The sequence below is a fragment of the Meleagris gallopavo genome, chromosome 6 (assembly GCF_905368555.1).
Source record: "Meleagris gallopavo chromosome 6, MGAL_WU_HG_1.1, whole genome shotgun sequence".
NCBI lineage: Eukaryota > Metazoa > Chordata > Aves > Galliformes > Phasianidae > Meleagris > Meleagris gallopavo.
In genome coordinates, this window is record NC_139409.1 from 29,687,989 (window position 1) to 29,703,324 (window position 15,336).

Consider the following 15,336-nt stretch of genomic DNA (forward strand, 5'->3'; position numbering starts at 1 on the left):
CTCAAAACACTGTGATGGTCTTTCATTTGTAAGGTCTGTAAAGTTGCGCTGCTGCATGTGAATGATTTATTAACATTGAACCCTAGACGCTGCCCCCAGATAATACGTAGGCAATGCACACACTCTGACATCTCTTCAGAAGCACCACAAATGAAGCGAAGCTACAGCGATGGCTATGGCTGGCTCTGCACTCGGGGCCTGTAAAGCAGGCACGGCCCCGAGGGGTGACAGAGGCGGCACAGAGGCGCAACCATCTGCCTCCATACCGCCCTCAGCCCGGGCAGCGGAGCCCAAAGAGGAACGCGATGTCACTGCGGACGGGGCGGATGGCCGCGAGGTGCTCGGGCCGGGCGGACCGCTCGCACCTAGGCCAGGCGGGGCTTTCCTGACCCGCACACGGCGAGGTACTTTCCCCGCCGCTTAACCTTTGCATTACTCCTACTTCGCCCCACGGGGCGGAAACTCCGAGCAGAACTCGGGGAGGACGAGAGGAGCGGCCGGGGAGAGGCCGAGGGGCCGCTCCCGAGGCGTGGGTGAGGGCTGCCCGCCGTCGGCGCTCTCCGGCGGGAGCGCGACTCCCCGCTCCCGGCCTGCGCCCGCCTCCCCGCGGCGGCAGGCGGCTACGAACGACGGAGTCGCCACCGAACAAAGCGACGCGGCCGCAGTGACTTCAGCGCCCCGCCTCCGCCCGCCCCCACTCCGAACCTGCCCCGCTGCCGTCTCCTAGCAACGGGGGGACCCGCGAGCTCGACGCGCACCGACGGCGCCCCGGGCTGCGGCAGAGCGGCACCGCGTACGCTGCTCCCCCGCCCAGCGGAGGGTGCTGACGGTGGCTCCGGCCGGGACAGGGGACGGCGGCGGGCGGCAGCCACCTGGCGGGGGGTGCGCGGCGGGGGCGGGCGGGGGGCGGGCGTTTCCTTGAGGGAGGTGCGGGGCGGGCGGCCGCGCTCCCGCCGCTCGGCCCCGCGCGGTGCCCGGTGCCTCCTCCCCGCGGCCGGACGGAGCGGGCGGCCGGGCGCCCCTTGCGCGCCGGGCTGGAGGCAGATGGAGGCGACCGTTCTCCGCGTACGCCCGGGGCCCCACCGCCACCGCCGCCGCCGGGAGGAGCCGCCCTCGGCGGGGCGCGGGGGCGCGGCGGGCGCTGCCCCTGAGATGCGGCGTTCCGCGCCCGCCCCGCCGCCTCCCCGCGCCCTACCTGTGCCGGGCTCGCCGCCGCCCCTCCCCCGGCCCCGCCGCCGCCGCCGCCGCCGCCGCCCCCGCGGGGGCCGGGACTGAGCGCGCCGCGCCGCCGAGCCGCGGCCCCGAGGAGAGGACGAGGGAGCGGCAGCGGGAGCGGCGCCGCATGATGTGGGTGCCGCTGCTGGTGTGCCTCACCGCGGGGATCGTCTCTGTGCCCAAGTGCCAGCGCGGCCCCGGGGCCCTCCTCGGGGCGGTCCGGCTGCTGGCGGCCGTGCCCGGACTCTGCCAGCGCCGTAAGTTGCCGAGCTGCTCTCCGTGCCCTGCCCGAGCAGGACGGACGCTGTGGGGCAGAGGGGATGGTCGGGCGGCCGCGGGCAGGTGGGGCGGTGGGTACCTACGGCGATACTAGGGGCGGATCGGAGCGGCCGCTGCTCGCTGCGGGAGCTGCCGGCGTGGCCCGGCAGCGGTCCCGGGGCGGGTGGGTGGTGCGGTTAAGCGCTCGGTTTGACAGCGGGAGCTGAAAAATGGGCATGGAGTTCAGGGAGACTGTTTTCCTCTACCTGCTCCAGTCGGTGCGCGCTGACAGTCCGCTGGCACCAGCGGTTCCGCGGGCCGTGGAGGCTCAGGTAAGAGTGGGGGACGCTTCGAGTTGCGGGAGGGCTGCTTGAAGCTCTGCTGTCAAGTTAGGCCGAGGAGTTTGTGCAGATGCACCTCCTATGTCAGAAAACTCTCAGGTTAGTCTGGTGCTTCTTCTACGATGCGGCTTCACCGGCAGGGACTGAGAGGCAGATCAAGTTGACAACCACCTTCCCTTTCTTTCCTTTCCCGTTGTGGAGTAAATGCATATTCTGTGCTTAAGCCTGGAGTTAATTTAAAACATTAACTTGAAACCTTTAAAAATAAGATTTGTAACGGGAACAATGCATTAGTCTTAAGTTCCTCCCTACATATGTGACAAATTCATGCCTAATTCAGTGGGATTTGCCCAGTGCTTTTAAAAACAATGGAATAATTTGTTAAGTTTCACAGAATAATTTATTTTGCTCTTTTGGCTTCGTAGTTTGAGCTCAAAACCAAACTAAATGTCAATAGGAAAAATAAATATAATATTATTAAATGTCTTATGAAACATGACAGCTTCATCCAGTATTCCAGATTCTTTTCTATGCAGTGTAACTGAGTTTAAAAACTAATTGAAACTTTATGGAGAGGAGAGCTCTTTGCCTTAGTGCAGTGGTGTGCTTGCTCCTGGGTGCACAGCAATGCAAATAAGGCATAAGAACAGCATGACATAGGTGAAGACTGTGCGTGGGGCTTTTGCTCCACAAGATGCTTGCTTCCTTTGTTGTGCTTGACAGTGAAAATGAACATGGGTGGTAAGTTGTGGGCTACATGTTTATTGTGACAACAGCTACCAGTCCAGCAGTCTGCTGCTCTGATAGATCTTGCTCTCTTCCTCTGTGTTTGAAACTTCTGCTAATTCATGAAAGCTGAAAGTCACACTGAATTCTTCCTTTCACACATAATCACTTTATAGTTTAACCAAAGTGTTTTGTTTTTCCTCAAGTATATAAATGGTGGAAGTTTGGAGGCTTATTGTTACTATTTATTTTATTTTCTTGTCTGTCTATTTTACTTTTGGCTGCGTTAGCTCTCTGCACCAGCGCAGCACCACCTGAATTCCTTGAACTTCTGCAGTCTGCAGTTAGCAAAGCGCTGGGCAGCAGCTCCATGTACAGCTATTTGGCAGCGTAGCTTTGTTGAAGCAGCCACTCCTCCGTGCTTCTGCCTTGACAGCACTGGGCATGGAGAAGAGCATCACACTGTTCCCGTGCCATCAGAGAGTTCAGATTATTTATGTGCACATTTGGCAGAATTTCTTGCACTGAATCTCCAGTTCTAAGAGGAACTGGAATGAATATGAAACATTCATGGGACTGAAATGTATTCATTCTTGTTGAAGCATTTCTTGCTCTTCTAGTTGAAAAATGTACAGTTTTATGATACCTGAAGTATTTGTTCTCAAAGTAGAGTTTGAGATGTGAGTTACTGCTTGGGTGTAAGTAAAGACAGAGTGTGATCCCCAGCTTGCAGCTAAGAGGAGTGCAGAAGGAAATCTCCCAACACTATAAAGTCGCATGTCCCAAATTAAAGGTTCTGTAAGCTCAGATAAAAGGTTAGTGTAGTTCCCTTCAACAAAGGGTCCCTTGTTCACTAAGTCTTACCAAAGGGAATTTACAGTTCACTAAGCCAACTAAAACAAGTACCTGACATAAGAATGGAACTAATTCAAAATTAAATTTGTGTTATAGCAATTTACACAGATCTCATATTTATGATGGGACACAAAAAAGCTGACGAGCTCCTGAAGAACTAAATCAGCGAAGTGAACAGAAGCTGAATTCTACAGCAAGAGCACGTGTGTGCATTGTGTTAATCAGTTGTATAACTACTCCACTTACGTGCAGACAGAGTCTGCTCGCTTGGCTCTTTCAGAAGCTAACCTCATGCATCTTCTATATTACCGTATAGAGTGTATAGGGCTAAAATGCTGTAGAATGATTGATCAGTCCAGGTTAACAGAGGACATTGGTTAAAATCTCAGCATTGTCTCAAAAAAAAAAAACAGTTTTTACATTAAAACTTGAATGCTAAGGTGCTTGATGCTTTTAAAACTGTCTGGGTTTGTCATTCCTCCATGAAATTCAAGTAAGCAGAGTTTACATGTGATGTGTGCTCAGAGATTGGATGGCATGCCGATCTTTATCTTTATCCTCGCTTAAAGAACTGGAGAACAGTCACATGACAATTCTTTTGCGCAGCCATGGTTGACCAATCTCTTGACATTTTGAAAGTTGGCATTTTCAGTCTTCTTTATATTATCTTTTGGAAGATAATATAAAGTTTTGGGGTTTTGGGGAAAGCAGGAGATGATAGTGGGACAACTGTTAATTGATTTATCCAAATAGCATGACTTCTGATGCCAAATATAATCCATTACTGTTCTCTCGTCTGGCTCTTTGGTAGTTTGCCAGCCTTGACACATCAGATTCTCATGTTCTAGTTACAAAATTTCATAAATCATTACTGTGTCACTTCTCAATGGAGTAGAAAAAGCCATTCAAACCACACATGAAAGAACTGTTTCTGAGGAGGTGGTCAGGAAGTGCCCCCCCCCACACCCACCCACCCCCAAAAGCAAACAAACAAACAAACAAAAAAATCTGAAATAAATGGTATGTCTGTCTGTCTGTTGATTTCTATCCTGTGCCCATTTCTATTTAGGGGCTCAGTGAAAGCTGTATTGTATGGGGTACTCAGCATTGAGACAGTTCTGCTTTTCCTAAGTCTTAAAGCAATCCAAGTAGAAGAGAAAACCCATTTTAAATTTCCTGAGCCTGTGTGGGTGATTTGCACCTTAAGGCTATAAGATCATTTTTGGCAGTAGATTGCACTTCTGATGAATAGCAAAGAGGAGGTTTACTTACCTGCGTGTTGCCAAAGCAACATATTATGCCAGTGGTATGCATAAATTTACTGTGTAGTTTGCACAGTTCTCACCACTTGTTGCAGTTTCATATATTTCTTTGGGGTTTTTATTCAGTAGTTATTTCATGTTTTTTTGCAAGTTGAATGAAATGATGCACATATAGCATTTGAAGTGTTTCTGTGCTACAGATTCTTGAGATGGTGTGATTGTGGGAAAAGAAAGGAGATGGACAGTTTACTAAGTTTACTAGAGGAGCGACAAGTATACTCTTGGTGCACCAGGCAGCTTGGGTTATTATGGACACATTACTGCTGAAGGAAGTAGGGAAGGCAGCTTGAAGTCTGCATGCAGCAGGAATATTGTTCATAGCAATTTGAAGAGGCAGTAACTTCTTTTGTCCCTGAGTTTTCAAGGGCTGGAGCTGCAATAACTCCAGAGCAGGTAGGAATTACACTTCATTAATCAAGAGGCCTGGATGAATAAATTTGATTTTCCATTAAAGTACAATTTGAGTTTCATTTATCTCTTCAGAGCATCAATAGGAAGTTAGAATGTAAGCTTTATGGAAATCTAAGGAAATCTCATCTGTTTATATGTTCAGTGTACATAAACAGGACGTAAAAACATGGTGCTTCACCATATGCTTCAGTCACTGCAAGTAGAATTTTCAAGTTCCTGGAAATAACTTAGTCATAAAATAAGAACATCAAGGAACTTTTCACATGAATGACTCCTGAAGACAAAACCACATCAATTGTGTTAGTGTAGCTAAGACAACTTCAAAACTGGGAAAGGAAAAAAAAAAACAAAACAGAACAAAACAACCAATGAGATGTACATGTTAATCGGGTATTGGAGTTAGGATAATTAGTATTGCTACTCTACAGTAGAAGTTGTAAGATACCATATTTATAAATTGCATAAATTGCATTGAATTCTTAGTAAAAGCCAGAGATTTCATATCTTTGCAACAGATCCACAGTAAGAAACACTAACTTTGTTAAACAAATAAAATATTTGCTATATACATGAGCTGCTTTTATTATGACCAATACGCATCTAAAAAAACCTACAGTAAAAACAAGGTTTTTTCAGTATTGGGATAGGTGTGTCTCATTGATTTATTGAGCTCTGTCAGGAAGGAAAGACAGAATGTCTTTGTTTTCATTGTGCTCAGTGTTCTTAAAATACTTTAATGGCACTGAAATTGTTATATTTTCAAGAATTATGTATGCGAATCTCTACTTCCTCCGTAGGTGGTAGTACAGACATTTTGGTATAAAGATAGTTTCTCAAGTTGAATGTACTGAAAACAAAATTTTAGAGAACATCAATTCCTTTCTGTTAATGCACTTTTAAGTCAAATTCTGAAGGCCTCTGTGCTTGTAGTTATGTCCATCTTTTCAACAAAGTCTGATTTAAAACTCCATAACTAATTGCTGACTTCTGTCAAACCAGTGGAAAAGATGTAATACTTCTTTTTGATCTGCTTAAATAGACATAATTTTTGATGGATAAAATAGGAGGTGTCTGTTATTCTTCTCCAGCTACTTGAAAATCATTAAGGAATAACATATATATATATATATACATATATATATGTAGTGTGTGGCTTACATAAATGGACTCAGGCTATTTAGTTTTTGGGAAGGAATGAATTAGTTCACTGTTCACTGTAATGGAACCTTTCTTCAAGAAGAGTCAGCCTCTTGCCAGCCATTCAGGATTCCTTCTTGTTCTGGCGGCAAAACAAGAATAACCCCTTTAGCAAAATGTGTTTCAAGATTATATGAATTTATAGCGTTAGAAAGCTGCTAAAAAGGCAACTTCTCACTGAGTCTGTGTTTTCCTAAACTCAGAAGTTTGCAAAGATGGTAATTGACTCCTTTTCTTCATATGTTTCTATGCTTCCCATGACTTCACTGTCATATGCCTGTAGTAATTTCAGCCTGCTATTAACTGTGATGACAGTTATGAGTCTGAAGTATTTATAATTACCAAAAGAGATGAAGAGATGGATTTAAACTATAATTATCAGAGGAGGAAAATTCTGTAGCTTCAGGCAGGTGGAATAATGCTCTGGGGTGCTGGATTTTTATTTTTCATAAGAGCTCTTCTCTGCCCAATGGCTTGGATATTGTTAACAACACTATGTTATTGAGTTCCAATCTTAAGAACTTCAGAATTTTTGGTATTTTGCTGTTGTTGTAGCTGTGTTATGAATAGAGCTGCATGATGTATAGTGGCATCTCTAAAGTCATCCAAATCTGGATAAACCAGTGACTCCTGTTTCCAAAACAAATTCCCTTCCTTCTCAGTGTTCAAGTGAGTGAGGCATAGTGAATTCCTCCTGCTGTACTGTAATTAAGAATATGATTTTTATGTCCACTTCATCTCCACAGGGTGACAGGTTAGTTCTGTGCTGAAGACAACTTGTCTCTTTGGGATGGGATGTTCTTGCTGGATATCTGGAAGTTAAATGGAGCAAGATTCCCATCTCCTTGTACATACAGGACTCCCAGGAAATAAAAAACTTGAGGCAACTTTCGTTCTGGCATGAATGGTGTAAAATGATCTAAATAAAACTAGTGACTTAAGCAAGCAAGCTCTTCCAATCTAAGCAAAACTTTGATTTGTATTTTGCTGTCAAAACTGTTGTGATGTGAGTTCAGAGCATGAAATAAATAACTACCTGTTTGAAATCTCAAAGCTGCATGTTTGAAGGCTGTCCCTTACAGAGCATTTAAACTGCACCTGCAAGGCATTCACATATGTGAGTACTTACTTGCAGAACCACAAGCAGAAGCTTGCAATCAAGCAGTGTATTTCACCAGTAGTTAGAGTTAGTATGCAAGTCTGCACATTTTACAGCCTGCAGTCATGTTTTATGTAGTCTTTACCTACAAATTATAAGAACCTAAAAGGCTTATTATGTAAACCTAAAATGAGGGTTGGGCACTGCCTGCTTCTAGACAGGTGTGATTGCTTTTTTCTATTTTTTCTTCTTCTTCTTCTTCTTCTTTTTTTTTTTAAATGTTTGTGAACAGCATGTGTGTCTTTTGTTTCAGAAAGTTAGTTTCTCATTATTCATTTAAAAGATTTTTGTGTTCCTCTAGTTTTTCTGTTTATATTCAGAAAAACACTGCAGTTTAACTTGTCTGAAGGACTCATGCTTCAGCTGTTAATCATCAAACTGTAGCTTGACTGTCTTGTGCTGTGTTATCACAGTTATTTGAAATAAGACAATGGTTTCTGCATTTAAAGAGAATGAAAGTAACAAAAATAATTTAAAAGAAAATCCCAGAAAGCTTTTACCACATTCCATTGTTCTCATGTTCAATGACTACGTTTGAAGATTCAAAACTATTGAAAAGCAAATTACTGAAATAACAAAGAGCTAACACATTTTATTCCTGAAGGCAATAACATTTTTTAATACCCCTACTGAATATATCTTGCTCCAGAAGATGGGCATCACACACTATGTGTCCACAAGAGAGGTGGTTACCTTCTTTGATACCAGTCTTCAATTTCATGTTCTTGAGGTTTTCTAATTCTGAGTGCAATCTCATTCATGCTCAGTGTTTTCTTTTAACCTTGGCTTGTCTTCTTTTTATACTAATATACACAGTTATTTGGGTTTATATGCAAGCACATAGTGAATTGAGGCTTTTGTTTTGTTTTAGGACAAACTTCTATAAAGCATAATTTGGTTATCATTTTGTTCTTGAGGGTCTGGTTCCTGTAGATATTCAGCTTTGAGTATATATTTGTCCCAGTCTATAATGTATACACATAACAACTCAGCAGAGTGAGTTACTTGCATTGCTGCAGACTAAGAACCAGTGGATCGGATGGTCTGAGATGATGCTCCTTGTGAAGAAATAGCTCTGAGCTATTCTATGTTGCTGATGAGCTACTTGCCAGTCATGCTTGCTAAGACAGAAGCAGTGCAATCAGCCCTGAGGTCTAGCAGCAGCAATTTTAGGCTTTGTGAGAGCAGCATGGCTGTGTCCAAGCTGGCCAACTCCTAGGGAGATCCTAGCATCTGGAAATGACGAGAGTATAATGATTCCCATGTCCATGTTCTATCCTTGAAAACAGGGGAATTAACACAGCTCCACACATCCTGAAGTTCCCTTTAAATCAAAGGATTTAATTAAAAAAAAGAAAAAAGAAAAAAGAATTAAACCTTCTGCCTCCATATGCTTTGTATTTTTACTTCTGCAAAACGGTGCAAAACTGTGCAAACAGGGCTATCAAACCTGTGCCATAAAAGCTAATGGCTGTTGGAAACAAGTTCTAATGGTATAATCAGAGTAAATTGCCCTGTGTTTTTGCTTGCCAGAGACAGAAGAGATTGGCTTTGGAAACTAAATAGTCTTTGACTCATTGTTTGCAGTCATGGGTTGCATCAACAAAATTTAACCATCTCCTATAAAAGCAGGAAGTTTCATGGAAAGGAGAGGCTGCAAGTAGAATTGGATAAGAAACAAAAATTGTGTGTTATGAAAAATTTCAAGGTTACAGTCCTTGTTTTCATTTTGTATTGTGGCTTGGGAACAAAGTTGATCTGGAGTACTCAGTAGCAGTCTCTCACATACAAGGTCATATTTGAGGCTGCAATTTGATGTGTTTGTGAGCCCCAACTGCTACACCAGCAACTATTTTTGTAGCACCTTTTCTGAAACACTATGTGCAGCTTTCTGACAAAAAGAAGAAATTCTCTATGACATCTATGCATTACTCTCAAAAACTAGAGTCAGTTTGAATCTGTATGAGGTTTCTGTTCTCAAAGTTTTCTTTTGAATGTTGTGCAATATTCACATCACTGAATCTCCCAGAGAGATGAGGCTAAGGAAGATGCTTGTAGGCACAGGGAGGTGTAAGTAGTATCTCCTTGAAGCCTTGCCTCATTCCCTAATTCTGGAAGTGTGCACACCCCATACACACATGCTGGAAAACTCCATCCCATGTGCCATGACGCAGCATTCAACACCAGAACATCCGGCTTCAATGTTACACATCCTAACCTTTGCAACCATGTCCTTTTCTGTCAGAGCTTTCCTAACGCTGTGTAGTAACTTTGTAGAAAAGGGCCTCTCCTTTTTCCTCATCTCTCTTTGCCTTATTCTGCTGATACCCAAGTGATAGAAGGTCTTGGGTTTGTCTCTGCACAGGTTGCACAGGCATGAACTGTAGTGTACTAAGGCAGACTGCTGCATTACTTGACATTCTGATGGCCCTTTACTGTTGTGACTTCCAGTAAAACCCTTCATGCTCATAGAGTAATGTGTTCTTGTGGTAATGTGGAAGAATAAGGAGTGGGAACCCATAGTGGCCACAAGGATTCGCTCACTAGCAATGCCTAGATGTGTTTGTATACTTCTTATTTACGTATCATTTTTATCTCTTATCTTTATAACTACATCATGGTTTTATCTTTCAGGGTATTCTGCTTTTCAGAATACCCTGAACACTGTACCTCTTGGCTACTATTATTTTTTTTTTAATGACTAGTAGAAAAAGAATGTCAAAGTGGCAGAGTTTTTTTTTTGTTGTTGTTGTTTGGTCAATTGTTTAATGGAAAGGTGTTTTTATGGAAAGGTGTTTTTATTCATTTGCCATGTTTACAGAAGTATATTTCCAGGGCTTGGGATTTAATCGGTAGGGGTTGGCTGCTTCTCTTCAGGTATCTAGCAAAAGGCCAAGAAGGAATGACTTCAAGTTGCACCAGGGGAGGTTCATATTGGATATGAGGAAAAATTTCTCCCCCAAAGGAGTGGTGGTGCACTGCTACAGGCTGCCCAGGGAGGTAGTAGAATCACCATCCCTGGAGGTGTTCAAGAAATGTAGATGTTGTTCTAGGAAACATGGGTTGTGGGGTAGGTGGATGGTCAGACTAGGTGATCATGGAGGTCTTTTCCAACCTAATGATTCTGTGATTCTATGGTTCTGTAAACAATGCAGGTCATGTTTTGCACCTTTCTTTTGCTCACCTCATTCTTCTTAGAAAATATGTATCTTATATACCCAGGTTTTTTATCTGGGCTCCTTTTTCTGCTTCTCTTGCTGGTGAAATGTTTTCAAATCTGTACAGCTTCATTCTTGTTTAAATAAAACAGGAGAGTAGAAAGCAGAAAAACTGTCTGGAAAGTTCGTTCAAGTAATCTTAGGAATTTATTCTGAATCACAATAGATTACAATTTTCAAACTGAAATATTTTTGGACAAAGGAGAGGACCTCCTATTCAGAGGAATACCTTGTTACCTTCTTGGGAAAATGTGGTGACAAAGCATGGTTTTGAAGCACAACATTGTACATCGGGGGCAAAGAGACTGCTTATTGCTTGCTTGGAAAAGGAGGAGATGAAGCCCTAATTCCAGGATTAGGTTTTAGGATTGGCGGTTAAAGCACAGCCTCTCATTTTTTCCTTGTAATCTGAGTAAGAAAGTGTCAGACACAATAATCATGGAAAAAAATCCCCACTCTAACATTTTTACAATGCTTTTCATTGTGTCTGTGCGTTCAGCCAAAGTGCATGGAGAAGCTGCACATTAGCTAGGGCAGCTTCTGACTGCCCGGTGTAGGAGTTGCCCTGTGCAGCTCCCAAGGAAGGGCAGAAAGGTGAAGGTGGTTGCAGTATGCTGTGTGAGCTGCAACATCTCTCAGAAGCGAGGCTCTGTTCTGGTTGCTGAAGGCACATTATCAGAAGAAATGGGCATCCAGGCTGACTGCTTACATAGAACAAGATTGGATGCAGATTTTAAGGGTAAAAAATGTATAGACAAGATAATGTTGTATCTTACCTTAAGTGGTGCTCAGCAATCTGAGGACCATGATCAGGAAGAATAAACTGCTAGTTATTTTTTGGCTTTCTGTTTTAAGAACGCAAAGAGTGCACATTCCAAAAATGGCATAAATGTGCAACTACAGTGATGTCAATAAATATCTCAATTCCTGGATGTACATGAAAACATGCTGGCTGTTGGAAAACCTATTTAGCATTCACTCCAACCCTAGAACACATTATTATTATTAATATTCCTACTCTCAGATAAACGCTCTGATCATGATAAAGTTATTTTCATAATATGGAGGCAGGATGTGATTATAACGTATACGATCCTTGTCTAGTCTTGATCCCTTTTGTTGCTGAAGTTTAGGCTTGTTCTACCTGTGCTTAGTAGCTGCAGAACAGTTGAATGATGTGGGGGAGGCAAGAAAAGAGCAGGTTAACCTCCAGCACTCATTTTTTATTATATGCATATGCCTGTGCAGTTCCCAGCACAAAGGTTGGCCCTTTTTGAAAATAGCTTTTGGCATACATCAGTTCTAGTGAAGCCAGTAGAAACTTGCCCTTAGCTTTGGCTGAACAGTAACTCAGTCTTGTCTGGACTCTGTTTTTGGTGAAGTGGCAGGAAAAATCTCAGTTCTTTGTTAAGCCAACTCATATAAAAATGTTTCTTGCTCTAGCATGTGATTTTTAAAATAAACTGAGAAGTTTATACTGAATCGGTTAAGGTTTTAGAGTACATTTATAACCAAATAATAAATATTTGGTGAATGAAAGCATTTCCATAAATGTTACGGCTATAAGGGACTGCATACTTGGGAACTATAGTAGTGATGTAGCCAGAATGTGTCTCAGGCACTAATAAACTTTTTTCAAGTTTCTCTTTATTCCAAAAAAATCATTTTTTGGAGCCAATGGCACCAAGCCTGTCAATTGCCAGTGCATGACTTCACGTAGCAAAAATGGAGCTTTGAGTCTGGAGAGTGATCTGCAGAGAGATTTGCATCCAGCAGTACTGTGTACCTCATTTGGTAAAATATTTCATCTTCCTTGATCACTCTGAAAACCCACACTGGATTTTGAGATCTTTTCTTCTCACTTAGCAGTTTAGAATGACACAAAGGAAATCATATCTTTTAACAGATAGGCTATATTTATAAACTAAATCAGACTTCAATAGATTCAGTGCCTAACTCATACAGATAAAAAAGATTCAGCACCAAACCACACCGAAAAAAATCTGTGGCAATTATATTTCAGCCTGTTTTTTAATGGAAATACTATACCTGTTCCAGTCATAGACTCTTCATAGTGTGTGCGCATTACAGTAAGACATGAATGTCTTGTTACATCGTCAACAGTTTTTAGAAGTGTGAGAATTTGTGAGAGTACATTGTCTGTATTATGCAAATGGGATTATATGTTTTAAGATCAGAAATTATTATAGGGAATTAATTAAGTCAAACTCACCGTTTTGTTTACTTTGGCTTACTGGTTGTGATGACCAGGGGTTGATTTGTCTTATTCATCTTTTTAGCTAGGTACAGTAGTCTCTCACTTTGTTTCTGTCAACAGTTTATTAGAATAGTTTTTTCTCCTAGGGTGGCTGTTGCTTGCTTGCTAGCCTCAAAGTTCATGGCGTCATCTCCCTGTTCTGCCTCATCTTACTCTTTAGCCACCACTGTGCTGCAAATCAGCAGTTCCTGCCTTTTCTTGTCACTTCTACTGAACCCACCTTTCTCTTTCACTTGGCATTCAGCTGAAGATGGAAGTGATGCTTCTGACCCAAGAACAATTACATTCCTGTTAGTTGTACTCGTTCAGCAACTCTTCACCTGGCTTTTGTGCTTAGTTGTGGCTAGGAGCAGGTCAACGTTAAGCTCTACAGCTCTGTGAATGTCTGCACCAACCTGGGATCCTACTATCACTGTGCCCCATGGCTGCAGTAACTCTTTCATGGGCTCCAGCTCTGTTCTTTCTGACCCCAGCTCAGTACTGTTACCATTTTCTTACACATGCAAAGAAGATTTTTTGCATCAGTCCCAAATGAGCTTTTTTGCATACCCCTCCAAATCAAACTTGCTGTGTTTGTTTTTACAACAAGCAAAAACCTTTTAGATTTTATCTTGCCTTTTTCTCTCTCCTTAGCAACCCCTCCTGCATTTATCCCTGCCCACCTCTTTTTAAAACTTATTTTTCTTTTCCACTGCCTTCCTAGATTCCTTTCCTGTTTGCTTTCTTTTGTTTATTTATTTTCTTGTTGTTTTTTTTTTTAAATCATATCTATAATTATTTTTTTCTTCCTTTCACATGCATTTCTTGCGCTGAATTCATGGTGTAAATTGTAAACAGCAGTTTATATGAAATATCAGTCTGACCTTTGAAATCAATGGAATTGCTCCAAGCCTGTTATCAGTGTAATGTTGCAATTGTGCTTTATTAAGCTTTTCTGTCTTGCTAGTACTTATGGTGGTGCATACATTGCTGATGGCAATAATGTGCAAGCTATGGTTAGTTCCTTGAATCATCTGTTATTCAGAGGGCCAGCTCAGTAATGAATATCATCTTTAGATCCATAGCTGAAATTGGTTAAAGAAAGACCTAAAAAAAAAGGATTTTTAGTAAATGTGATCCTAATGCTGCCTTTCACTGTGTGAAGTTGCTCTCACTGCTCTAAAAAGAGAGATGGTTTGCACTGTGGCAGGTTGGAAAGAAGTAACCTGAGAGACAGCACTTGGTCACAACTTTGGATGACAAGCTTTTCTCCAAATGCTTTGATGTGGTGATTTGCCTTTTATCATAGTGGATCAATCAAAAGATGTAGACTTTCCAGTATGTAGTAATTCATTTTATTTTGTTTCCATTGTGTTGTATAGCCAAATGGTAATCCATGCTGAATGTGCCACTGAGCAGTGGAGTGGCAGCATGCTGCTGTGCTCTGACAGGTCATATCCTGCACCTTCCTTGTGGCTGTTGTCAGGCCAATTCTCACACAAAAGAAAAGGACATCTCTTCTCAGTTCTGGCTGCTAGAGTTTCATAGCAGAAACACAAAAATACTAGTAACATAAGCAGTGACCTGTAAGGCACAGGTGTAAAGAGGGTACGAAGGGCTTTACCCATAGACCTGCTATAGGCACAGCTTTTTGTTGTTGGCAGTGCAGAATTATGTCTTCAGTCTGTAACACATTTGGATAAGTTTGTGTTGACTTCTGCAAAGAAAAAAAAGAAGAAATCTGCCTCTTCTGGGGAGCTATTCATTCCAATATATGTAGGGGGGAAATACTATAGAAGGTGAGAAAATATTTTGGGTTCCGTGAAGAGTGAATAATGAATAACTCAGACAAGTGTAAATAACTTAAAATGAAAATGTCTACAAAGAGATAAGCTACCTGGTAAATGTGTTTCGTTGGGCAGTAAATCAGCAAAGTATGTGCCAAAGATAGATTTTCACTTCAAAGTTATTTTATGTCAGGATTTTAAAAATTTGGCCTTGAGCATGAATTTTATACTATCTGTACATACAGTTCTAAACTGTAGATACCAAAAATGCTGTAAATATTCTCTCAGCAGGCTGCTTTTGTTCTGTTTTACTTCTGTTTGGATACGTTGTCATCGCTCTTAATCTGGTGAAGCAATTTTTGAAATCTTGGTTTGAAATTAGGTATTTTACAATTCCCACATACCTTCATAAATCATTAAATGTTTGGTTTTGTATTTCATTGCAGCGGAAAACAGATGTGCCACTTCAAATGCAGTAACATGTACAAAGTGTCTTGCTCTGGGTCCAGAGTGTGGATGGTGTGCTCAAGAGGTATGGCATTTTGCTTACTTATTTTTTACTTTACATTTTAGCTGCTCATGATCTTTAT

The 15,336-nt window shown here is 42.3% G+C and overlaps 1 protein-coding gene across 4 annotated transcripts in view; it reads left to right on the top strand.

Moving 5' to 3' along the window:
- The first annotated feature begins 830 nt into the window (after positions 1-830).
- ITGB8 (integrin subunit beta 8) overlaps positions 831-15,336 on the top strand; it is a 56,884-nt gene continuing 42,378 nt past the window's right edge. For 3 of the 4 annotated variants that reach the window (XR_793932.4, XR_793933.4, XM_010712756.3), the window contains exons 1-2: positions 966-1,472; positions 15,193-15,278. Coding sequence is in view for 2 of the 4 variants with exons in the window: in XM_010712756.3 (XP_010711058.2) it covers positions 1,343-1,472; positions 15,193-15,278 (216 nt within the window). In the remaining 2 variants the exon portion in view is untranslated. Of the gene's footprint in view, positions 1,473-15,192; positions 15,279-15,336 lie in introns of all 4 variants that reach the window. The other variant, XM_010712755.4, reaches the window with a different exon arrangement.